This window comes from Galeopterus variegatus, unplaced genomic scaffold (assembly GCF_000696425.1).
Source record: "Galeopterus variegatus unplaced genomic scaffold, G_variegatus-3.0.2 Scaffold1121, whole genome shotgun sequence".
Taxonomy (NCBI): domain Eukaryota; kingdom Metazoa; phylum Chordata; class Mammalia; order Dermoptera; family Cynocephalidae; genus Galeopterus; species Galeopterus variegatus.
This window is the reverse complement of record NW_007727232.1, coordinates 416786-443427: the sequence shown is the minus strand read 5'-3', so window position 1 is coordinate 443427 and position 26642 is coordinate 416786. Positions and strand designations below refer to the sequence as shown.

At 35.7% G+C, this 26642-nt stretch overlaps 1 protein-coding gene and 1 pseudogene across 1 annotated transcript in view; both read left to right on the top strand.

The window, feature by feature from the left end:
* Positions 1-3813: 3813 nt before the first annotated feature.
* LOC103592304 lies at positions 3814-4844 on the top strand (annotated as a pseudogene).
* Positions 4845-18459: 13615 nt separating this feature from the next.
* Positions 18460-26642, top strand: part of LOC103592306 (caspase activity and apoptosis inhibitor 1-like) — a 34990-nt gene continuing 26807 nt past the window's right edge. Inside the window, exons 1-3 of the mRNA XM_008574966.1 lie at positions 18460-18465; positions 23437-23450; positions 24980-25053. Of these exons, the coding sequence (XP_008573188.1) occupies positions 18460-18465; positions 23437-23450; positions 24980-25053 (94 nt within the window). The remainder of the gene's footprint in view (positions 18466-23436; positions 23451-24979; positions 25054-26642) is intronic.

Sequence of the window (26642 nt, the reverse complement as noted above, 5' to 3'; positions counted from 1 at the left end):
GAGGATCCACATGCAGCACTGTGTAAACAAACTTGAAAATAGCAAGTGGATGACTGTAGCATAATACAAATTGACTCTTCCAAGAGGTGGAAAACTTGACGAGATTAACACAGAAGAGATTAGAAATTTGAGTAAGGACCTACTGTTGAAAAAAGCACCAAGGCAAGATGGATTCACAACTGAATTATGGACACGAGTCAGTCCATGTAATGTATTTACAGCTGATAAAATGTTCAGTAAAGGCCAGCTGTTATTATTTATGAACAGATTACACCTATGTTATTTAAAATAGCCCAGGCCCTAGGTAAAGATCAATAGGTCTTCCATTTACTTATGGTTTCTGCATAGTTTTAATACCAAAATGGTGCCCCCCAAAATTGTATGGGAGATTATAGACCATCTCACTGGTGAATAAGATTTATAGATGAAAAAGTTGTATGTGTGATATTAGCACATAAAATCCAGCAATGTGTTAAGTGAATAATTATACTACTGATCAATTAGAATTTACTCCAGGAATTTACAAGGAGACTTAACTAGAAAAATCTATTAGCATAATTCATATCAGTAAATTAAAGAGAAACATACAAGTTTATAAGTAGATGCTAAAGAGGCCTCTGATAATATTCAGCATTTATTTTTTTTAATTGTACGTAAGCTATATAACATGGTGTTTTGATATACATAGTAAAATGATTGCTATAGTCAAACCAATTAACCTATCCACCTCACATAGTTACCTTTTGTGTGTGTGTGTATGCATGGTAAGAACACCTAAAATCTACTGTTTTAGTAAATTTCTTGTATACAGTATCATTAATTATAGTGCTCATGATGTACATTAGATCTCTAGACTTATTCATCCTATGTAACTACAACTTTGTACCCTTTGACCTCCATCTCCCCACTGCCCTCCCCCCCACTACCATTCTACTCTCTCTTTCTATGTATTTGACTTTTTTTTTTTTTTTTTTGTCTTTTTCTGTGTCCGGCAACGGATCGCAACCCTCAGTGTTGCCCCCGTACCGGACCGGGGACCGGCAACGGGATCGCAACCCTCGGCGTTGCTCCCGCGCCTTGCTCAACCAGTGAGCGGGAACCGGTCTGCATGCGGGATCTGAACCCTCGGGCAGGAGCGCCGCCGCGCTTCCCAAGCAGCACACTTATCCAGTGCGCCACCGGGCCGGCCCATGTATTTGACTTTTAAATTCCACATATAATTGAGATCATGCAGTATTTTTGTTTTCTGTCTGTCTGACTTATTTCAGTTTAGCATAATGCTCTCCAGATACATCTGTGTAGTTGCAAATGGCAGAATCTTCTTTTTAAAAGCTGAATAATATTCGCGCGCGCGTGTGTGTGTGTGTGTGTGTGTGAGAAAACATCCTATTTCTTTATCCATTCGTCCAGCAGTGGACACTTCGATTGTCTCCATATCTTGGCTGTTGTGAATGATGCTGCGATGAACATGAGAGTGCAAGTATTTCTATAAGATGCTGATTTCATTTCCACTGGGTCTATACCTAGAAGAGACATTGCTGAGTCATATGGTAGTTCTATTTTTAATTTTTTGAGGAACTTCCATACTGTTTTTCATAATGGCTGTACTAATTTACATTCCTGTGAATAGTGTACAAGGTTTCCTTTTCTCTGTATTCTCGCCAACGCTTATTTCTTATCTTTTTAATAATAGCCATCCTAACAGGTATCACGTGATATCCCATTGCGGTTTTGGTTTGCATTTCCTTGGTGATTAATGATTTTGAGCACCTTTTCATATACCTGTTGGCCATTTTTACGTCTTCTTTGGAAAAGTGTTTGTTTAGGTCCTTTGCTGATTTTTCAATCAGACTGTTTTTTTGCTACTGAGTTGTGTGAGTTTCTTATATATTTTTGATATTAACCCTTATCAGATATATGGTTTGCAAATATTTTCTCCCAATCCGTAGGCTACCTTTTTATTTGTTTATTGTTTCCTTTACTGTGTAGAAACCTGTTTGTTTGATGCAGTTTCACTTTAGTTTTCAGCAATGGTTTCTAATTAAACCTGTAGGTAGAAAAGATATAGTAGAAAACCACTTAGAAATGATAAAGACCTGTGACCAAAACTTAACGACTCACGTGGTAAATTAAAATGAAGAACTAAACAGGAAGCCTGTTATGATCATTAGTTTTCAACAGTTTCTTGGAGGTTCTAGCAAATGCAGTTAGACTGATACGATATACTATGGAAAAGAAGAGATATAAGTATCTCCAATTTATGAGATTATAACCCTTGGGCTGGCCGGTTAGCTGAGTTGGTTAGAGTGCGGCCTTGTAACACTTAGGTCAAGGGTTTGGATCCGTGTACCGGTCAGCTTCCTGCCCCACCCCCCAAAAGGTTATAACGCTAGAACACCTGAGAGACTCTACTTTAAAAAGAAACTAGAATTTGATAATATCAACTATACAAGATGTGCATTAAAAAAAAAATCAACTTTTCTATCTTCAAGCAGAAACATTTAGGGAATTGGGAAAAAAATTTCGGAGAGACTCTACTTTAAAAAGAAACTAGAATTTGATAATATCAACTATACAAGATGTGCATTAAAAAAAAATCAACTTTTCTATCTTCAAGCAGAAACATTTAGGGAATTGGGAAAAAAATTTCAATCCAAAATAGCTATAAAAACTATGATATACTTTCAGATGCATCTAACAGGTAACTTAAAAGAAAACTATAAACTTTACTAACAGACAAAAAACAGTGATCTGAAAAAATATACTTTATGATATAATCTATTGGGAGGGACAAGATTCTTAAATAAGATTAAAAACCCAGAAACCACTATTAAAAAGATATATTTTTGTGAAAATTTTTTAAAAACTTGAATGTCAAAATATGTCATAAAGTCAGTAACCAAACAAAAGATCTGGAAGAACTTGCAAGCAAGAGATAATCTGAACAATAAGATTATAAGATTGAGGTTGAATTCAAGGCAAAAAGCTTTATAAGAGATAATTAAGGGCAATTTATAATAATAAAATGTGAAATCCGCCAAGATGATCTAATAGTTATGAATATATGCCTCAAATATACTTTATATATACATACATACACGCACATATGTACATACACATGTGTACAAACTCTATATGTAGTGATATTTTGTTTTTTGGATTTTTTTTTGACAAAACCTTGACCTTGGGGTTATTAGCACCACATTCTAACTAACTGAACTAACCAGCCATCTCTTATATGTATATGTATATATATGTATAGTTTTTATAAGGCAAAAACTACAGGGATCTTGATGCGAAATGAAGAAATGTGTTAGTAGTAGGAACTCAATTTCATCTCTCTCAATTTGACTCATGACAGATCAACTGGATGAAAAGTAAGTATATTGAAAATCTAAATGAATTAAGTGATATAGACTGTGCTGTATATTCTGAAAACAAAACATACCTTCTGTGGAATATGAGGATACTTCAAAAAGTTCATGGAAAAATGAAACTGAAAGATAATACCAATATTTCCATCAACTTTTTGAAGGCCCCTCATATTCACACAAATTGATAATTTCGTTCGTAAAATGTCAACAAATTGACCCCCAGCTCCCGCGTGACCCAGCTTGCCGGAGGCAGCCGGGGGCCATGCGGCTTAGGAGGGATCACTGGTAGGCGGGGCCACACACCAGAGGGCCACCCCCATCAGCGGTTGTGCCAAAATCAAAACTGGCCCGCCGCCCACGGGTCAGGTTAAGTTCAGCAGCACTAACACCTGTGGCCACCTCCAGCCCTCCCTGCCCGATGCGCCATCACAAGGCTAGGATGGCCACCAAGCCCAAGAGAAGCTGCCAGTATCCAGCGACCAGCACTAATGGGAGCAGCATCAAGAAAATCTCCTTCAGGGGCCGGCCCAGTGGCGCACTGCTACAGTGCGCCGCTTGGGAGCGCGGTGGCTTCTCCCGCCGAGGGTTCGGATCCCACATACAGACCGGTTCCCGCTCACTGGCTGAGCGAGGTGCGGGCGCAACACTGAGGGTTGCGATCCCGTTGCCGGTCCCGGTCCGGTATGGGCGCGACACTGAGGGTTGCGATCCGTTGCCGGACACGAAAAAAGACAAAAAAAAAAGAAAATCTCCTTCAAAGGGAACATCAGGGAACATTGCTGCAGGGAAGTCAACATTTGTATATATCCTTAAAAAGTCTGTGAGGATTGGGAAGTAGTTCCTGAACCTGTTGCCAGGTGGTGCAATGTTCAAAGTACTCAAGGTGAATTTGAGGAACTGACAATGTCTCAGAAAAGTGGTGGAAATGTTCTTCAGATGATGTCTGAGAAACCTGAATGATGGTCTTTTACCTTCCAGTCATATGCCTGTCTCAGCCAAATAGGAGCTCAGCTTGCCTCTCTAAGCTGCAAGCTCAGAGATGCAGAGAAACCTGTATTATGTTTTGAACGATCTGTGTATAGTGACAGGTATATTTTTACACCTGATTTGTATGAATCTGACTGCATGAATGAAATAGAGGTGACAATTTATTAAGACTGGCATGACTAGATGAATAACCAGTTTAGCCAAAGCCTTGAATTGGATGGAATCATTTATCTTTAAGCCACTCCACAGAAATGCTTAAATAGAATATATTTACGGGGAAGAAATGAAGAGAAAGGCATTCCTCTTGAGTATTTAGAGAAGCTTCATTACAGATATGAAAGCTGGCTCCTTCATAGAACACTGAAAATCAACTTTGATTATCTACAGGAAGTGCCTGTCTTCATATTGGATGTTAATGGAGACTTTAAAGACAAATATGAAAGTCTGGTTGAAAAGGTCAAATAATTTTTTAGTACTCTGTGATCTTGTTGAAGACTGCAGGCAGCCAGATAGTTCCAGATACTTCAGCTTTGTGTATCTTCATAGTTCCATATTCGTCCGAGTCTTTAGAAAACCCGTTTTTAACTGTTTTTGTTCCAAGAAATATCTTTTTAAATGAATTCTATGTAAAACTTTATGATCAGTTTCTCTTTTCTGTTCTGTTCTTTTCCTTTCTTTTCTTTTTTCTTTTCTCTCTCTTTCTTGTTTAAAAAACAAAGACATTTAATTATCTCTTACTATGGGAAGTCTGGAGATAGATGGTTGCAGAATCAGTATAGTGGCTAAACATTATAAAAGACCCAGCCTCTTTCTATCTTTCCCCTCTGTTGTCTTTCTCGGCAAGTTGGCTTTTTTCCCTGGTACTTCTAACCTCACTGGTGACCAGTTTCTTAACTGTAATCTTTAATGTTACATAGTAAATGGTAGTATGCCTGTGTAAGTTAGTGTTCTAATTGAAAGTTGAAAAGCAGAATTTAAAGAATCCCTAGAATAAGAATTCTGAAGTTTTATTTTAAATGTTTTTTATCAAGTGCCTTCCCTTCCACCTTAATTTACGTTGAAGAGAAGACCAGGTTTAGTGTTGAATCACTTCACTGATATTTATTGTGTCTAGAACACATTTGTAGAGGAGCAGATTAGGCTTTGTTCTCAGCTTGGCAATGGCTTAACCTATCTTTATAAATCATTTAGTATTTTCCCTACCTTTGTTTCTTCATTTGCAGTATGGGTGATGCATCTTTCATCCTTTTACATGGGATTTTCTAAGATTAAAGAGGAAACAGCTGAAAGTTATTACATGAGTATTAAGATTTAGTTTACATGGAGCTTAAAATAGCTACCTGCTTTCTCTCTTCTCAGACCATTCTTTTGGAATGTAAAATTATTATTACAGTTAAAAAGGTTTGTTTAAACTGTGATTGTCCTTAAATCATTTGAGGTGGAAGTACAGTTTTCCATAAATTTCTTCCCATTTTTATAGGTAATGTTAGTGGAACAAAAGGAGGGATAAGTTTTTCTATTTTATCCTTTATTGTTCCTGCACTGAGAATGAGCAGTCTTTCTTCCCCTTTATACTGAGTGAGAAGTCAAAAGAGAAACAAGGCTAAGGTGGATTATCTTAGTTTTTTTTTTTTTTTTCCTTTTTGTCTTTTTTCGTGTCCGGGAACGGATCGCAACCCTCAGTGTCGCGCCCGCACCTCGCCCAGCCAGTGAGCGGGAACCGGTCTGTATGTGGGATCCGAACCCTCGGCGAGAGCACCGCCATGCTCCCAAGTGGGGCACTGTAGCAGTGCGCCACCAGGCCGGCCCAGTATTTTTTTTTTTAAGTCTGCACAAGGAATTCTGATTGATAGTCAGGGCTGATAACGCTGGCCCTCAGGGATCTTGTGAAATGAGGTCCTCGTGGGGGTGCCAAGTTGGCCCTATGAGAGGAGTGGACCCTGTGGGGACAGCCTACCAAGAGGAAGTGGGAGGCTGGGTTGTAGTGCCTGTCTCTTGCACAATTCCACATGGGTGGAAGCCTGCCAGAAAGACCACAGACAAAGTGTAACTGAAGGGAGGGAGACACAGGGACCTATGCGTGCAGAGCCTCTGCATGATGAGCTCCCAGCTGACCAGGAACATCTACTTCCCAGGTTCCAGCTGACCATCATATCCTTGTGCCAGAGGCGCCAAGGAAATAGTAAGACTAGACAGTTTCTTCATTAACACCCTGTTTCCTGCTTAACTAGAGTTTCTCTGGGAGATTGAAAGTAACAGAAAAATCTCACCCTGAGTCATCAGCCCATTTTGCCACCCAGATAAGGAAACCTCATTTGTTACACTTACAAAATTGTATAGTTTAAGAGCTGGTTAGGGACTTTAGAAACCACGTAGCCCAGCCTCCCCTCTCATCTGGAAGGTTCAGAACTGTGCCCCAGATGCCCCAGATCACATGGCTAATTGATGGCAGAGAGGGTTCCAGAAGACAGGTCTCCTGGTTCCCTTGTGTGTTCTTTTTAGGTCCCTATGCTAATATTTCTTGATTGTTATCAATGCTAAGAGGGGCAATACAAAGTTGTGTTGTTTCGTTGTTCAAAGGAAGTGACTTCTAGATCTTAAATGCTTCTAAAATATCACAGGAAATGAAACAAGTATATTATGATTTTTACGTATGTTACAGCAGCCCAGAAATATCTGAGAGCCTGCTATGTGCCACCTGCCAGTTAAAAATTATTCTCTGCCTTTACTCTTGCTATTCCTGCCCCCCACCCCCAGCTCATTCTTCATCCAAATCCAGTGAACTTCAAAAAAAAAAAGGAAATCAGATCATCTCCTTCTTTTTAAAATTCTACAGCTACTTTCCACTGCAGTAAGTATAAGATCCAAATGCATAACCCTGGTCTGTAAGGGTCCCTGTGATCTGAGCACTGCTGGCCTCCTGAACTCAGTTCATTCCTGTGCCTCTACCCTCCAGCCTCATCTACTTCCTTCCTGTTCCCTGGAAATGCAAAGCTCATTCTTACCTCAGGGCCTAACAACAGGACCGCAACCCTCGGTGTTGGGCCCGCACCTCGCTCAGCCAGTGAGCGGGAACCGGTCTGTATGTGGGATCCGAACCCTCGGCGGGAGCGCTGCTGCGCTCCCAAGCGGCGCACTGTAGCAGTGCGCCACCGGGCTGGCCCCAAAATCTGGTTTTCTAAGTTGCTTGAAAAATCAAATCAAGCAACTTTTCCTGGGAGGGCAAAAGATTAGTTGAAGCTGGGTGCTGTTACTCTTTGTATGACATGTATATTTCAGTGTGCTACATAGTACTTCACTTACCTAAATGTTTAATGTATAAAATGTTTATAAAATGATACAATGGTTGAAGGGAAAATATACAAAGGTCAAAGGCTGGCCTTGGAAACAATTATTATCAGTTTGTCTTCTTATCAGTTGAGACATACTCTTTTACTTTTTTTATCCTAATTTTCATGAACAAAAATAACTTCAAATACGTTTAGATAAAATAATCAGTGTTATTAGAATTACTCGAAAAATTTTATTTTTTTGAATGGATGATCTGCTTCTTAATTATAGTTTTAATTGGTTAGGACATATAAATAGGATTGTCTAGGAAGCTGTAAAGTGACATCTTTCAATACATATATGTATACATGGGTATATGTGTGTGGTATTTAATATACCCTATATATATATTAGTTTTCTTTGGACTCATCAGAGATTTTAAGATTCAGAAGTATGCGTGTTTGTGTACAAGTTAAAAAAAAATTATAAAATTATGTTTATAGTTTTACATTATCTCCTTACATTGCCAGCTTTATATGTTCAAATTATATTTCTTCTCTAAGGTCAACTTTCAAATTCATGTTTTTCTTCCCAAACTTCTCTGATCTCTACTGCTGTTTAAAATATTATTTGCCTACTCTTATCTTTTTTCATTTTTTACTACCAAAAATAACAAGAAAGCAGTAGTTATAAGAAATTTTTGACTGTGTGCAACTTTGAAACATGAAATTAATATGTTAATCTATAACAATTTTAATGGGAATGATATTTAGAAACTGAAGATATAACATAACATCCATAGTTTCTAAATGTCTTCATTTTAAAAAAGTGGGATTGGGGGCCGGCCCGGTGGCGCACTGGATAAGTGCGCCGCTTGGGAAGCGCGGCGGCGCTCCCGCCCGAGGGTTCGGATCCCACATACAGACTGGTTCCCGCTCACTGGCTGAGCGAGGCGCGGGAGCGACCCCGAGGGTTGCGATCCCGTTGCCGGTCCCCGGTCCGGTACGGGGGCAACACTGAGGGTTGTGATCCGTTGCCGGACACGGAAAAAGACAAAAAAAAAAAAAAGAAAAGGGGGATTGTTACCATAAGGAAGTAAATTTACTTGTATATTGTATAGCAGATAGTCTAAAAACTTTAATATCTGTAATTTTGCAGTGTTTTAAAACTATTAGGAATTGTGACAAGATTTGTAGAAGTTACAGATGAAAACAAATTGTTTAACAAGAATAATAATTTTAAGTCAATAAGGTAATATGGGGGCCTGGAATTAGAGTGCTATTTCCATTTGGAGATGGGTTGAGAAGAAGCTTTATTGTTGTTAAAATAGCATTAAAAATGAGAACAGGTATTAGTTTGGCCTATAATGTTAGATGATTATATTCTAAAGGATGTGATTATAATGAGCTTTAAGTCTTGAATAGTACAATAAAATAATCAGGATTGAGGTTCTATAAATAAAAACTAAAAGAAAAACATTAGGGAAATCTTAGCAATGTTTTAGAATTGTTCTCTCTAAATATCTTTTTATGACATTTAAAAGAATGTGCTTTTATTGAGTGATATTGAGAGATGTCAGTGGAAATGAAACTCTATTTCCCTATAGATAATAGGCAGTGTTGAGATGTCACAGTTCCAGAAGATAAAGAAATTCAAAAATCCAGGTTCTGAAAATAAGTTATAATACAAAGTAAGATCTATATGAAAGTGCTGAAACTATTTTTCCTAGTCACACTTACTTACCTAATAGAGGATGGGCATGTTCTCAATTAGTTATTGAATTCTGATTTTGAATGATTAACTTAAAAGAAAAGGGTACTTCTAAAAGGCTTTAGATTTAGGCAGTATGTAAATTGAACAAGCTTATTTTCAGAATTTTTAAATATCTAAGAAAATTTACAAGGAATTTTTTTGTAAAGTGAATAATTCTTTGATAAGAATCATTTTTAAATCTCCATTTACTGTTGTCTCTTGTAAATCTGAAATGTGAGTGCTTTTGTTTAAAAAAGAAGATATGGTTGTTCTTAAAATATAAAATGGTTAAAAACAGCAAGCTGGTGTTATCTGCTGACTAATTACTATTTACTGTGTGTTGGTTACTAGTTACACTGGGTTTTAGTACATTGTAATAGTTAGGTTTTTAAAGTAGTCCACAAGTTATTCCACCCTTCAAAACAGGAGTACTATTTATGGTCAGAGTAGGCACTTTAGAGAAGATAGGAAGAAGAACATAGTGCATAAATGTAGGGGTTTTAGATGTTATTCTTGAAAATTACTTCACTGTTACTCTGGTTTGATCAATTATCTTAATGAGAGCAACAACTAGAAGTGTATGTGTGATCACTCTTCTATTGCTGAACCCTAGCAATTATATGTTGCTGTTTGTTAGTTTAATAAACTTTCATATATAGTGTTACATAGCCTATCTAGTGATATAGACCAATTGAAAGCCAGAGATTAATGGCTGTATTAGTTTTCCTATTTAGCTATCATAACACAGCTCCTCACCAGCTTTTGTTTTTAAGGGAAAAACAAGTGCATCCTTTTTGATGAGTTGGAGCTGTCTAGTGGGTTCAGCTCAGCTGTCATTAGAATACTAAGAGTTGGTGTCAATTCAAGTAATATATATTCCTTGGGTATGTATGTATAAGTAACTTTCAGAGGGACAGTAGTATTCAGAGAAATGCTAAACTCTCTTAATAAGTGTCAACAGAACTGAACCTTGTTGTAACACCAAGGTCAAGAGTTTGCATCCCCATACCGGTCAGCCACAAAATACTGCCACCGCCACCGCCATCCCCCCACCCCGTTGGAAATAAAAGAGTCCTTCATAAACTGCTGTTATTATACCTGAATGAAATAATTTGTGTAAAATTTACAGTACTCTGGAGAACTTGAATAATGGGCAGCATAAATCAACAGTATGTGCCTAAGTAAATATTTTTATCTATGGATAAAAAAACAGGCCTCTAATATACTTGAGACCTGGATTTACTGAAAATTATATACTTGGGAAACTGACCTGTGATTCAGCTAACTCATATAACCACCCTGGAATATATGGGGTTGTTATGTCCCAGTTACTTATTTGTTTAACTCTGTTATGGAAAAATTTTAATGTACAAAAAAGACAGAAGTACAATGAACCCTTGTGTATCTATCACCTATTATGTCCCCTTCTATATTAATTTAAAACCTCTCCTACCAATTTTTCCCAATCTGATTGTTTTGAAGCAAATCTTGACTTAGTTACTTTTAAATAGGAAGCAGATAGGCACACTTTCCCAGAATCTCTAGAACATTCCTTAGAATGGGAAGGGAATGAGCTTCTCAGAGGCCCCAGGAGGGATCTTCATTTCATTTTTTGCTTTAATTTTTTTTTTTTATTTATTGAAATGTAATGGGTCGTACATATCAGTGGGGTACTGAGTTGAATATCAGTACCTGTGTGCAGTATGTGATGCTCAAACCAGGATAACTAGTATATTCAACATTATACAATATAATCGTTTTTTTGTGGCCCTTTATTAATTCCTCACTAATCCCCCCATCTCCCCCTTTCTTACCTCTGGTAACCTCAGTTCTGTTCTTTCCTTTTGAAAGTTGAATGTATTATGGAATCTTCATTTCAATCAAACTATATGATCAGCAACTGTTTCCCCATGGGGAACTTTGAGGGACTTGAGAAGCATTGTTTTCTGTTTTTGTAGCTGTCTCTACACAAAAAATTTTGTATTTTTATTTCAGAAACCTTTAAGTTTATTTTAGAAAAAAATTTTTTTTTTTTTTGTCTTTTTTCCGTGTCCGGCAACGGATCGCAACCCTCAGTGTTGCCCCCGCATCGGACCGGGGACCGGCAATGGGACCGCAACCCTCAGCGTTGCCCCCGCGCCTCGCTCAGCCAGTGAGCGGGAACCGGTCTGTATGTGGGATCCGAACCCTCGGGCGGGAGCGCCGCCGCGCTTCCCAAGCGGCGCACTATCCAGTGCGCCACCGGGCCGGCCCCTATTTTAGAAATTTTTAATAAATATCATTTTCCCATTGATTTACTGCTTCATCCTGCTGTTCAAGCACTGAGTTATATGATTAGCAGTCATTTTTCCTTTTTTCTACTCTTTTCCTATGACTTTTTTTAAAATTGAAGTTTCTCCTAATCACTTAGCTGATTCATTGTATTAATTGTCCTTTCCTTTTCATTTGGAAAATAAATTCACTGATATTCACAGTTTGCTAAATTGGTTGTTAATGATTATTCTCTAATATGCCTGTGCACTTCTCCCACCATTTGAACTGTTTGCTTACCAGGAGTCATTCATGTTTGTTTCCAATGCAATTTTTGTAATTGTGTAATTTAGTTAAGTATATAAACAGATGAAATGTTAATATGAAAAGCGTAGTTTATTAAGTTGAATGCTTTGGAAAAATTCAAAGTTAAGTTTCTAAAAAGTTGAGGTCAGTTAGCTGTGGGGAAACAATACAAGATCGGGGGACATTGTATAAATATAAATGGGGGTTTTGTTTGCACACAGATTTTTTCATTTTAAATAAGCCAAAGTTAGAAAGTGGACCATGGTTTATGTGAATAGGATAAATCCATAAATTTATAGTAAAGGTAAGGCCATGGCTGCATATCCAAAGATTGGTGAGTTGAAGGTGTATTTATATGTTTTATGTTAACCTAAAATGCTTAAAATTTATATATGGAACTTTTCAAGTGTTTTCCTATGTTAACAAAAATTTTTTTTTCAGGTAAATGGCACTTCTTGTCTAAGTTAGATAAAAGGGATTTTACTGGAATAATTGCTTTTAAAAATTTTTTATTGTGAAAAGTATCAAGCATATAGAAAAGTAGAAAGACTAGTATAATGAACTCCCATATACTTGTTGCCTAGATCTAACAATTATTATAATTTTTCATGTTTGCTTAATCTATTTTCTTGTAATATTTTCAATACCTTACAGATATCTTGATTCTAAAATTTTTTGGAGGTTTTAGAGAATAAGGACATTTTTCTCCATAACCATAGTATCTCTGTAGCACTTAACAAAATTAGCAGTAGTTGTCTAATATTGTGTGATATCCATTTCTTACTCAGATTTTCCCAGATGTCCCCCAAAGCTCTTTTACATGTGGATTCTCCAAAGCAGAGTACAGGCAAGGTCTACATATTACATTGGGTTGTTTTGTCTTTAAGTCTCTTTTAATCTAGAACTGCTGCCCCACCTACCTGGTTTTTTTAAATTTATTTAAAAAAATTTCTATTAATAGGGCCGGCCCAGTGGCGCACTCGGTAGAGTGCGGCGCTTGGGAGTGTGGCGGCGCTCCTGCCGAGGGTTCAGATCCCATATAGAGACCAGTCCGCTCACTGGTTGAGCGCGGTGCGGGCGCGACACTGAGGGTTGTGATCCCGTTGCTGGTTGCTGTACGGGCGCGACACCGAGGGTTGCGATACTGTTACCGGTCACGAAAAAAGACAAAAAAAAGGGGGAAAAAATTTCTATTAATAATTTAACTTGTTGAGGAAGCTAGGTAAGTTGTCCTGTAGACTGTCTCACCTGTTGGCTTTATATGATTGCTTCTTTCTTGTAGTGTTTGCCTTGTTCCTGTATCACCTGAATTTTCCTATAAGCTGGAAATTATTTATTAACGTTATTTTTTAAATTAATAATTATTAGTTTTCTATTGCTGCTGGAACAAATTACCAGAAACTCAGGGTCTTAAAAAACCACGAACTTATTGTCTTTTAGTTCTGGAAGTGAGACATTAAAATCAGTTTTACTGGGTTAAAGTCAAGGCCTCAGCATGGCTGGTTACTACCAGAAGCTCTAAGGAGAGTTTCCATTTCTTTGCCTTTTTTAGCTTCTAGTTGCCGCTTATATTCTTTGGCCTGTGGCCCCTTAAAGCAGATCACTCCAGTCTCTGCTTCCAGTATGACACCGCCTTCTCTGACTCTCTTGTGTCCCTCTTATAATGACTGCTGTCATCACAGTGGGCTCACCAGGAAAATGCAAAGTAATCTCTCCATCTCATGATTTTTAACTTAATCACACCCACAAAGTTACTTTTGCCATATAACTAATGTTCACAGGTTCTGGGAATTAGAATGTGGGCATATTTTGGGGGTTATTATTCAAACTAGCACAATAAAGAAGAGAATGAAGTTGAAGATAACATCTTTGTTGACCATAAATGAAAGAGTGAGTGAAGCAAAGATGTGTATATTTTTGTATATTTAAATATGTGTGTGCGTGTGTGTGTGTGTGTGTGTGTGTATAAAGGTACTTCAAAAAGTTTGCGGAAAAATTGAATAAAAGATTATATAAATCCATGAACTGTTTGAAGACCCATTGTACGTAAAATATATTCAAACATTATACAAAGATTTAAAGTGGAAAATAAAAACCTTTCTTCTTCACCTCTTTATCTTACCTCCTCTTCCTCCTATTCTTGTCCTTTCTCCAAAACAGTACTTCTAACCTTTTCTGTGCCAACGACCCTTTTTGGAAGCCGATGGATCCTTTCACAAAATAAAAGATAAAATAAAAAATGACGAATTAAAATAGAATCACAAAGGAAATCAGTTGTATTGGGATGGTTAATAATGTTAAAATATTTTGCTATATAGTCGTATATATATACTTCTTTTTTTTTTTTTTCCCCCTTTTTGTCTTTTTTCGTGTCCGGCAACGGATCGCAACCCTCAGTGTCGCGCCCGTACCGGACCGGGACCGGCAACAGGATCGCAACCCTCAGTGCTGCGCCCGCACCTCGCTCAGCCAGTGAGCGGGAACCGGTCTGTATGTGGGATCCGAACCCTCGACGGGAGCGCCGCCATGCTCCCAAGCAGCGCACTGTAGCAGTGCGCCACCGGGCTGGCCCTATATATACTTCTTATTCATGTATTAAAAAGGTCTAGCAGCAGTTTTAGTAACTTCCATATATATCCATATTATATATATATATATATATATTTTTTTTTTTTGGCAGCTGTCCAGCGTAATTTTAAAATAGAGATAAGGGGCTGGCTGGTTAGCTCAGTTTCTTAGAGCACAACCTGATAACAGTGAGTTCATGCATTCGGGTGTCCATACCGGCCAGCTACCAAAAAAAATAAAGATTAAAAAATAAAATAGAAATAAGTATAAATATTTTGGATGTCTGCAACAACTATATTGTCTCTGGGTGACAGAATCACAGATATTTCCAATACCTATAGAAAATGCTTAATTTCAGTTAGATTTTAGTGAAAATATGGTTGTAATTTTTCCCTATCTGGGATAGGCTGAATAAGGTCCCCAAAAGATATTCACATCCTAGTCCCTGCAATCCATGAATGTTAGTTTATATGGCAAAAGGGACTTTGCAGATGTGATTAAGTGGGATGTTGAGATGGGGAGATTTTCCTGGATTATTTCGGTGAGCCTTACAAGCAATCACATGTATCCTTGTATGAGGGAGGCAGAAAGAGATTTGACACAGAAGAGAAGACTGTATGATAAAAGCATAGGGAAGCAGAATCAGAGAGAGATGTTACACTGTTGAATTTATATATAGATGGAAAAGGGGTCATGAGCCTGGGAAGGAAAGGAATGTAGCTGTAAGTGTTGGAAAAGGCAAGGAAATGGAGTCTTCCCTAGAGCATCTGGAGGGAGTGTGACCCTGTTGATTTATTGATTTTGGCACTTTGATACTGATTTTGGACTTCTGGTCTCTAGTTGGGAGAGAATAAATTTTTGTTGTTTTAAGCCACCACATTTATGGTCATTTGTTACAGCAGCCATAGGAACAAATATATGGTGCAAGTTCACAGACCACCTAACTTCAGTCCACTGCTGGGTTAGGAGTGAGGGGTGGGGGGGTGGCCTATGGACCCCTGCTTCAAAGATAACACTGTTAAGATTTTCTTGTGTATCCTTTCATTCACAAATGTTACACCTGTACCATGGTGAGTGCTTGTCTTCATGTATCTACTGTCACTTAATAGCTTATTTGTTTGAATTGCAAATATATAAACATACTACAAAATTTTAAAAAGGATGTGGTGAGAATAAGTCCCTCTTTTTGCCGTTCCCTATTCTCTCTTCCTATAGGCAGCCAGTTTTTGTGTATCCTCCCAGAAATATCTGATACATTTACAAATATATATGTATGTATTCTTATATTTTCTTTTTACACTAATGATAGCATACTGTGCAAACTGTTTCATACATTTATCCACATAATGATATGCTTTTTTCTTAGATTTTGTCCTTCCCAATACCTTTGACGCTTCCTGTGTACTATTTCTTCCCGTATTACTATATTTGTTATTAGATTTTGTTCTATCCAGTACCTGTATGCCTGTATACTATTCCATTGTTTGATGCAGCAGAGTAAGCAATGTATCAATGGACTTTTAAGCTATTTACTCTCTTTTGTTTCTATAAATGATAGGAATATCTTTGTAAGTAAGTAATCGTGGTCTTCTGTGATTAAATGGTAGGGTGAATACCTAGAAGTTAATTGTTGGATCAGATATTTTGGGCGTTTGTAATTTTGATAGATACCACCATAAATGACAGAGTTTAAACCAACTTGCCCCCACCCCCACCCCTCAGCCGTGTGGACTGTTTTCGTGTACCTTAGTCAATATAGTGTTATCTAACATTTTGATCTTTGTTTATCATGAAAAGAAATATCTCACTGTAATTTTAATTTTTATTCTCTTATAATGAGTGAAATTGACCCTGTTTCTGATCACAGAGCTATTTGAATTTTCTTTTCTGTGATTCTTTGTTATTTATTTGCCCTTTGTGTGTGTGTAGGTGGAGGACTTTAGTCTTTTTAATTCACTGTTTGTGATATGGATTGCAATTTTTTTTTTGTTCCTTGCTTGTTTTGACTTTGCTTGTGGCTTTTTTTATGCATAAATATTTCCTGTATACATAGTCTAATTTTATCAATCTTTTATGGTTTCTGGGTTTTATATTTAGAAAAGACCTTCTCCATCCTGAAATGATAAAAAAATATTGTGCATACTTTCTTTTATTTTTTATAGGTTTTTTAAATGTTTAATTCTTTCATCCATTTGTAATTTATTTTAGTTTAAGATAGGACTCTGAGGTCCCCTTTTAATTTTCATTCTGCCATATCTCTTTATAGTATCAAGGATAAACTTAGAATATTATTTTTTATAGTTCTTGATTAGACTGCTATTATTCAGTAAATTGGTTCTGTATATTTATCTTGTATCAACTACTTTTATCTTTTATTCCCTTCTTTGTTTTCTGTTTTTAATTCGTATTAACCTGTACTTTCATTAACTAATTTTTTTAAAGTGAAAAGGCAAATACATGGGCCTAAGTTAAAAAAAAATTCCCACAGTACAAAATAGTACAAAAAGGTATACAGTTAGAAAAAGGTCTTTTCCACCTTTTCATCCCTCAGCTCTCTCTTCAGGATTGTTGGCCTTTTATTGTTTTTGATCCTGTCTGTCTTTTTACTGAAATTTTCCACTTATAAAATAATAATTCTCTTTTGATGATTTTGTAGCACATATAAGCTTTTTTAGTAAGAAAGAAGTATTTTCCTTTGGGTCCTTAGTTCAAATTCTGAATGAAAACTAACTGAGGTATATATAGCTCTGTATGTATAGCTACACATAATTTTTAGGTATCACGACTTAGAGGACTATTTCTGCAAGTAGAAGAAAATCTACATAAACGTAAGTAGTCAAGATTCTAGAGTTAAATTGCCTGTCTTTTTAACAGAATACTGAAGTTTACTGTCTGACCTTTGGTAAGTTATTTAATCTTCTTCCTGGGCCTCAATTTCTCATCTGGAGAATAGAATCCGACCTCAAAGGATTGATATGGTGATTAAATGAGAAAATGATTAAGAGTGCTTAGAATTAGTTTTTTCAAATGTTAGCATTGAAAAAAATGTTATTGTATTTGCTTTGGAATTTTTATTCTGAATTTGTAACTATGACTATTCTTAAAATTCTACTTTACACTGATAAGTATTGGGGCTTTTCTTCTCATTCCTTTTATGGTACAAAAACCTAAAGAAAGCAGTGAAATAATTTGTTGTGATTTTTAATGATTTTTTACTATTGCTTTTTTAAAAAAGAATTCATTCATGTGTCTAATTTTTTCATTTATTACAAAAAATAGTTTAAGTTAAAACTGTTGTATATACATTTTAATGCATAAATGGAGTTTTTTTCCTCACAAAAGAGACCAGTTTGTTACATTGACATTATTCTATGTAAGCTCAATTCCCTCAGACATTTATGTATTGTAAAAAGCTTACTGTGTGCTTTTAGGTTGATAAATGGTAATACATTGGTTATCTGGACACCACATATTCTTGTTTCTTTTATAAATTACTTTTAGGCTATAGTAGGTAGAATATTCTACATAAGAGCCTAAATTTATCCAGAATAACAGGGTAAGTTTTTCAAAAAACCTTCACAGAAAGTATTACTGATCATTGACAACATCATGATCTATAATGCTTAGACATTTCACATTTAAAGTAGTAGAACCTGCATTTTTGCACCTTTAAATGCCCTTACAAAGTGATCTTATGCTAATTTTTGAAACTGGAAAAGATCTGAGACATAGGAATATAGAGAGAGAGCAAAGAGGAGATATTCATCTCTTTGATTCCCATTAGTCACTTTTAAATAGAACAGAGCTCTCTATTAAGGGAATTGCCTATTCACAAAAAGTTGGAGTTGCAGTGGGACAGTTTATAGAGTGAATCCCTAGAGAATCATGGATCAAAGAAAGAACTGGGATGTGGTAACTGTGATTTTTGAATTATATTGTTTGGGAGAACGAAATGGAGGTGAGGTTTGCTTCAGCAGGGTAGGGTTAAGTTTTGCTATCTTTTGCAGAAGGGGGTTGATAAAAGACACAGTAGAAAATTGAATTGGTTTATTTGCCATTTGGAAAGTCCCTTTGAGAAAAATCAAGATTGTTTTGCTTCATTCCATAATGTTTGAAGGTTACAATTGACTCCTCTATATATTTTGTTCTGCATCTTTTCTCAGGCTTTTGTGGTGCTCCAATTAAAAAATTTTTAAAAAAATGTGTAATATACGTATAGTAAAAGTCATGTTTTTTTACTATGCAGTTCTGCAAGTTTGGACAAATGGATGGTCATGTATCTACCACCACACTCACAGTATAGAGTACCAGAAATTTCTCCCATGACTCTTTGTAGTTAATTCTTTCTTCCATCCTCAACCCCTGACAACCACTGATCTGATTTCTGTCCCTATGCTTTTTCTTTTTCCAGAATGTCATATGAATGGAATAATACAGTATATAGTCTTTTGGGTCTGGTTTCTTTCATGTAGCATAATGTATCTGGGATTCATTCACCTTGTATATATCAGTAGTTTCTTCCTTTTTATTTAGTATTCCATTGTGTGGATATACTATAGTTTATCCATTCCCCAGTTAAGGTACTCTGTAGGCAGAATAATGGCACCTCAAAGATATCTCCAGAACCTGAGAATATCTTACTTTACATGACAGAAGGGATTTTGCAGATTTGATTGAGGTTAAGGACCTTAAAATGGGGAGATTATCCTGGATTATCCAGTTTGGGCCAGTCTAATCACATGAGTTCTTAAAAATGGAAGAGCAAAAGAGAAAAGTGGATCAGAGAGCTGTGACATGTGAAGGACTTGACTAGAAGCTAGGAACAGTCCTCAGCTTACAGCCAGCAAGAAAATAAGGACCTTGGTCCTATAATAGCAAGGAACTGAATTCTTCCAAAAACCCCCAAAAAGCAGTAAATAAATTTTCCCCTAGAGCCTCTAGTAAGGAATGTAGTCTGTGTACGCTTTGATTTTTAGTCTGGTGAGAACTGTGGGACCTTGGTCCTATAATAGCAAGGAACTGAATTCTTCCAAAAACCCCCAAAAAGCAGTAAATAAATTTTCCCATAGAGCCTCTAGTAAGGAATGTAGTCTGTGTACGCTTTGATTTTTAGTCTGGTGAGAACTGTACTAGATTTCTGACTGTAATATAATAAGTTTAAACCCCCAAGTTTGTGGTAATTTGTTACAGCAGCAATAGAAAACTAATACAGGGACATTTGAGTTGATTTTCTTTTTTGGTGATTTCAAATAAAGCCACTATAAATATTAACATACAAGGTTTTGTGTGAACATACAAGTTCTTCATTTTATTTGGGCAAGAACCTAGGGGTGAGCTTGCTGGGTCGTATTTGCTGATAACAAGTACGAGAGTTCCATTTGTCAGTATACAATTGACCCTTGAACAATGTGGGGGTTAGGGGTACCGACCCCACCCAGTCAGAAATCTCTATATTTCTTTTGACTCCCCCAAAAGTTAACTACTTAAGTATGAGGAATGCTTTCCCCTGGGTCTTGGCCATGCCTCATCAGAGCCTCCCAGGGGTGGGGCTGCACTAGGTAGTAAAAATTCTTAACTACTTACGTACTAGTGGCCTACTATAGCCTACTGTTAGGTAGGCTAATTAACTGTTTCATGTATTCATGACATACCAGACCCAACATTTCCAACGTATTTATTTGAAAAATTTGCATATAAATGGTCCTGAGCAGCTCAAACCCTATTGTTCAAGGGTTTGCTGTATATGTAGTGGTGTCACACTGGTTTTAATTTGCATTTCTTTAATAACTAATGAGGCTTAATATCTATTATTGTGTTTATTTGCCATCCGTAATATCTTCCTTGGTGAAGTGACTTAATTTTTTTATTGTGTTTATTTGCTATGTATATCTTCTTGGTGAAGTGATTGTTAATTTTTAACCTATTTTTTAAATTAGGTTTTTTTCTATTTTTGTAATTTGAGAGTTCTTTTTATAGTCTGGATACAGTTCTTTATCCGATATGTAGCTTACAAATATTTTTTCCCAGTCTGTGTATGGCTTGTCTTTCCATTCTCTTAACAGTCTCTTTGGAAGACAGAAATTTTTAATTTTGGTGAAGTCCAGTTTACCAATATATTTACAGATCATGGTTTTGGTGACATCTTTGCTTAATCTAGGATAACAAAGGTTTCTTTCCTGGGTCTTCTAGAAATTTTATTGGTTTACATGTTTAGGTCTCTGATCCATTTTGAGTTAATATTTGTACAGTTGATCCTTGATCAAGGGTTTGACCTGCATGGGTCCACTTATACATGGATTTTTTTTCAGTGAATAAATAAATACAGTACTGTAAATGTATTTTCTCATGATTTTCTTAACATTTTTTTCTCTAGCTTTATTGTGAGAATACAGTATAGAATACTGTAGTAGATTGAATTATGTCCCCCCAAACTCATTGAAGCTTGAATTGTGTCCCCCAAGTTTTATGTATTAGAAACTTAGCCCCCACTGTGACTGTTAGAGGGTGGGAAATCCTACTGTGGTAAGTGAAAGGTGAAGCCTTAAGGAGGTGATTGGACTGTAAGACTCTGCAGTAGTGAGTGGATTAAAAATGGTGGTCAGGGGCATAGTTCTGAGGGCTTTAAAAGAAGAGAGTCTGTCTTTTTCTCTGCTCTCTCTGCTTCCACCATCTTGCAATGTGAGACCCCTGGGTCACTGTCGCCACCACCAGATGGACTTTGGTCTTCCCAGCCTCAGAAACTGTAAGAAATACATTTTGTTTTTCTTTATAAATCACCCAGTTTCAGGTATTTTGTTATAAGCAGTGGAAATGGACTAGTACATATAACATAAGAAATAAGTGTTAATCAGCTGTTTATGTTAAGGCTTCTAGGTCAGCAGTAGGCTATTAATAGTTAAGTTTTGGGGGAGTCAAAAATTAAACACCCAGTAACCCTCTGCATTGTTCAAGGGTGAACTGTATGTGGTGCAATGTATGGATTGAAAATCATATCCATGTAGTTATCCAATTGGACTAGCACTTATTCAAAGACTGTTTTACATTAAATTGCCTTTGCCTCTTTGTTGAAATCAGTTGACCATATTTTTGTGGGTCTGTCTCTGGACTGTTATTCTGTTCCATTAATCTGTATGTTTATCCTTTCTCAAATACCATATTGTCTTGATTATTGTAATTTTGTAGTCTTTAAGTCTGGTAGTGTGCATTCTCCAGCTTTCTTCTTTTTCAAAATTGTTTTGGCTATATGTGTTTTTTGGCCTGTCTGTTATTTTTGATAGTAGAAAGCTCACAGGAAGGTAAGCTGGTAAGGCCTCTATTTTTACTTCTAGGAGTATGAAGAGAATCCAGGGTTATACTTTTTGTTATGCCAGTTTACCTGATTCTTTGTCAGCTGACTTTTATTAAATAAGAGGAATCAGACTGGCTTAGTCCTGTTTATTCTTCTATTGAGGTACCTTCCCAGTATTTTTCATTTTGACAAGAAATTGACATCCCCGCCCCCCCTTTAAGCTTTAGTAATTCACATGTGTGGTTGTTCTTGATTAAGTCCTATAGATCTCCCCAGGGTATTACTCTGATTAAAAAATAAAAATAAAAATCATTGAGTTGTAAGAAAGGATCGAGAGTGGATAATTGTATTTGGGGTAAAATAAAGAAAGTTGGACTGATTGGGATAAGAAGTTAAATCCCAGAGATAGGTATAGGGATCTCTTGTAATTCAAGACCAAGCTTATAAATTAAGCTGCTTTGAAGAAGGAGCATTGCTGATGGGAGAAAGGAATTAGAAAAATAAAAAACATTTTTTTCTTTAATGGAAAGGTACACAAAGATCATTGCAAAATTTTTAGCCCAAACTGGCTTTGGCAGTGTTTCCTCCCTCTCCCTCTCACCTCTCTCTCCAGTTGTTATAAAATTCTTACACAGTGGGATAGAAATATTAACATTATATTAATATCAAACATAGTGTTTGATAGAAATATTTAAATGCCATTTAAATATAAATTGGAATTGCTTTAGTTTTCCTAATTCTGGCACCTAGGATGACTTACCATCTGATAGTAGAGGTTTTTTATTTTCACGAAACTAGAAATAAAAAGACACGTATATATTGTAGTTTTCTTAAAATTAAAGGCATTGCCTTTTCTCTAAATATCTTGTCTTTTATGCTGTTTAGATAATTTTTGTTGTAAAGTCTACATCTTGGAAAAATTAGCTAGTTATAGATTTAAAAATTTCAAACTCTTGAAAGCTATTTCTGGCAGTTTTTTTTTTTTTAAACTTCAGATAATACTGATATAAAACTACGTAGCTTTCTACTTTTCTGCCACAAGGTGGTGTAATGTACCCACTGTCTGAAATTCTATTTGGTGACTTTTCTTCAACAGCCTGATCAAACCCAACTTAAGATAAAATAGAATGTTATAAAAGTTCACTTTGGGCACTAAAATAAATTGTTTATGACAGCAGATAGTCTTTATAGAAAGGTCCAATTTTATTTGAAGGAGATTTAAGGGGATTTCACAGGGAGGCCAGTTTTTATTGCATTATTATTAATTAAATTTTTTTTTGGAAATAACTTCAGACTTATTAAAATGTAAGAGCAAAAATAGTACAAGAAACCTTTATATGCCCTTTGTCTAGTTTTACCTATTGTTAACATTTTATCCTATTTGCACACCTCTTTATGTGTGTATGTGTATTATATTATTTTTTTTCTTTTACCATTTGAGTCTGAGTTACATACATCATGATAATTTTCTTCTAAATACTACATTGTTTTTCCATTGGATAAAGATATCCTATTATTTAACCACAACACAGTAGACACTTCAGTAAAGTTATCATTGATACAATATTTTTACCCAATCTACCATCAATATTTCAATTTGTCTTTTGACTCACTAATGTCCTTATAACATTTTCCCCACAGTTCAAGAGGCTCAGGTCAGTGATAACACTTAATTGTCATGGCTTTTTAGCCTCCTTTAGCTTGGTATATCTCCATAGTCTTTTGTCTTTTATAACATTGACATAGAACTCCCTTTAATATAACATTACTCATTTCCATTTTGGGTTTGTCTGATGATTCCTCATAAATGTTATACATCCTCAGGTAGAATATTTTACAGGTGAGCTCGTATCTTTCTCAGGATATTACATATGCCCATCTTCATTTTATTGGTGATTTACATTATATTTTTTTGAAGTAATTCCTTAGAATTAAGTGCCATCCAAAGATGTGTAAAAGCAAACAAAGAATATACTTAGAAATAGCTTAATACTTCCAATAGATAAAGTCTAATTTGAGTGGAAGGCTTGAGGTAGTACATTTTAACTTTATTCCTTGCAAAGCTTTTAATGTAATATATTGACATTTAATCTGTCCCCGCATTGCCAAGAAGAATTGTTGGTATCTTCCTTGGGATTTGCCAGTAATTCTGGTGAAAGAATAAAATCTAAGTAGGTAGCATTAGACACAAGTATAAAAAACTGAGACATCTCAATTATAAATCTCTCAGATGTTAAAGTTAATATCAAAGCCAAATAATTTTGTAATCTCTGAGTTTATGCTTATTTTAGTGAAGTTTTAAAGCAAAACAAATGTATAAGTGCCAGATATGTTGACTGGAAAGAGTATTATAAACATCTTAAAGAAATTATCACAGCTCTTTTTTTATCCTTTGGTTATATGAGGGATCTATTACTGTTACCTGGATAGAAATAATTTTGTGAGTAGGAAAATTTCCTAAATATTTTTATAGTATGTTAACCTTAGGGTTTGTTTAAAAATTCTCAGATGACAATAGATACCTATTTTGAAGAACATTGTCACTTAACTCATTTAAATGTTTACAATTAATTTCTTGACTTTTTTGCTGAAAAGTATTTATTATATTGTTAAGATGGTATAATGCTTTTTAAGAAAGAGCATTAGTTTAGTTTGCTGCTCTATTGCAGATCATAGGGAATTGAAACTTTTTTGCATGATCTTTTAATCCATTTACTTTGCATATGTATATTACATATAAAATATGTATTTTCCACATACTGGAGATATCAAAGCATTTGAGGTATGAAATTAGATGAATATAAAGTAATTTGAATGCCAAAATGCCCATTAAATTTAACAGTTGAACTTGCAAAATTATTGGGTACTGCTGTGAGTTGTGATTTGTCCCATAGCTAGCCTTCAGAGTATCAGAAGGTTGAAAAAATTACCTCAATGTTCCTTTCAGGTTTGCCCTTTGATTTTACAAAGAAGTATAATGCTTAAATTGGTAGAAGTTTATAGCTGCAGCTTTTGACACTTGTATACGTGTCTCTGACTTTCCAGAGTGCACTAAATGGTACCCTGAATTAAAAGAATTCAGTGTCTCTTCTCAAGTGCCTGACAATTCTAGGAACCTGGGCAGTAAATTTTATTTGATTGAATATAGTTTTTAAAACTGTTTTTATTTATTTTCATTCCTTAGGCAAGACATCTGTGTAGATTCTATTTCATCCCTGAAAGAAAACAAGCAACCTGAAGGTTTGGAATTAAAACAAGGTATGAATCAAGCACTTAAGTTTTGTATAACATTTATCTCAAGATTAGAAGTTTTTATCAATAATGCATTTTCAGTGTTCCATCTTGCTCCATTTTACAGATAGGGGAACAGAGTAATTTATTTGGTCTAAGATCAAAAGAGTAAAGAATACATCCTTTATTTCATGATACCGTTAGCTACTGGAGTGGTTATACCATAATCATGTATAGTTAATTACAGGTGCCAGCAGAAAGTTTTTATTAAATAGTTTTAATTTAGTAATTTCTATTATATATCATCCTCAACTGCAAGACATTAGAGATATGTTAACTGGGTAGCTTTGTGTTGTATGTGGAAAAAATGGTAAGTTTTGTAGGATTTTTTTTTTTCTGAGATATTTTGTCCTTGTTTACTTTCTTCCTTATTTATTGCTTTCTTTAAATCAAGTTTTTGACATTAGCAGAAATAAAGTGGTAATTTTAATTTATTCAAGCCAAGTAAATTAATAGGGCTATTTTTAAAGTGTCTTTGTTTTTTCTCATCTCTAGTAGGAAAAAGTGAAATTAAAATAAGTTTTTATTAGTTACTCAAATGACGCCTCATATTTTTCCTTTTATCTGATAAAACTAACGCAGAACAGTAAGAATTGGTTGCAACCAAGAAGGTTGAGTTATCTAACCTAATCTTTGATGGCCTAGAATAATTTCTCTAAAACTTATCATGTGAACTTATTTGGTAGAGAGAAGCTACTCATCAGTTTATTTAGGTAGACTTTTTTTTTAACTGTGGTCTGTTAGTAACGTTTAATTAACAAAGTAAAAAAAAGTTGGATAATTAATTTTGTGATTGTTGAATTTATATGTAGAGAGAACAAAATCTAGATTTTTTGTAATTCTAATTTATGAACTGTGGGGTTTATGAATATTTCTGATGGTTTTGAGAATTCCCAGTACTTTTCAGAAGTCCTGTTAGGTTAGCTTCATAAATAGGCCAAACAAAATTGTCTTTGTGCTCTGATGACTTCTGAGCACCTCCATAGCAATAAACTCAGATTCATAGTTTTCTTGGCATTTATTTGTCACATATGTTTACATGCTAAACACACTTTGTTTTCATATAATATAATCATAGTCATATAACCCTTTTATACATAATGGGCAATTAGACTACACTGCTATTGTTCTCTTTTTTCTACTCTTTGTATCAAATGAGCAGATAGTATAGAAGGTATGCTATTAGATCATCTGGGGAGAGAAGAATGTTATGTATAAGGGATAGAAGAAGCTAGAAGGGGAGGGTTGATTCCAGTTTTTAGGGAAAAGGGAATGGAGTCCACATTGTACAAGTTAGCCAATACTGCCTTCTAAGAGAAAATGTTTTTCTACTCCCATGTTACAACACCCAGAGTTCTTTAGAACTCCCTTTCTGGTGTCAACAGCCTATTTTGCTGTGATTTTCTCATGGTAACTTTAATCATTTGAAAATCAGAGTAGCCAGATGTCACAAAGTCCGGGCCTTTTATGCTCAGGAGCCTATACACTATACTCAGGTTCTCACCTCGGTATCAGAAATATCTCTTGATATTTCTGATGTGATGGCAACAAACAGA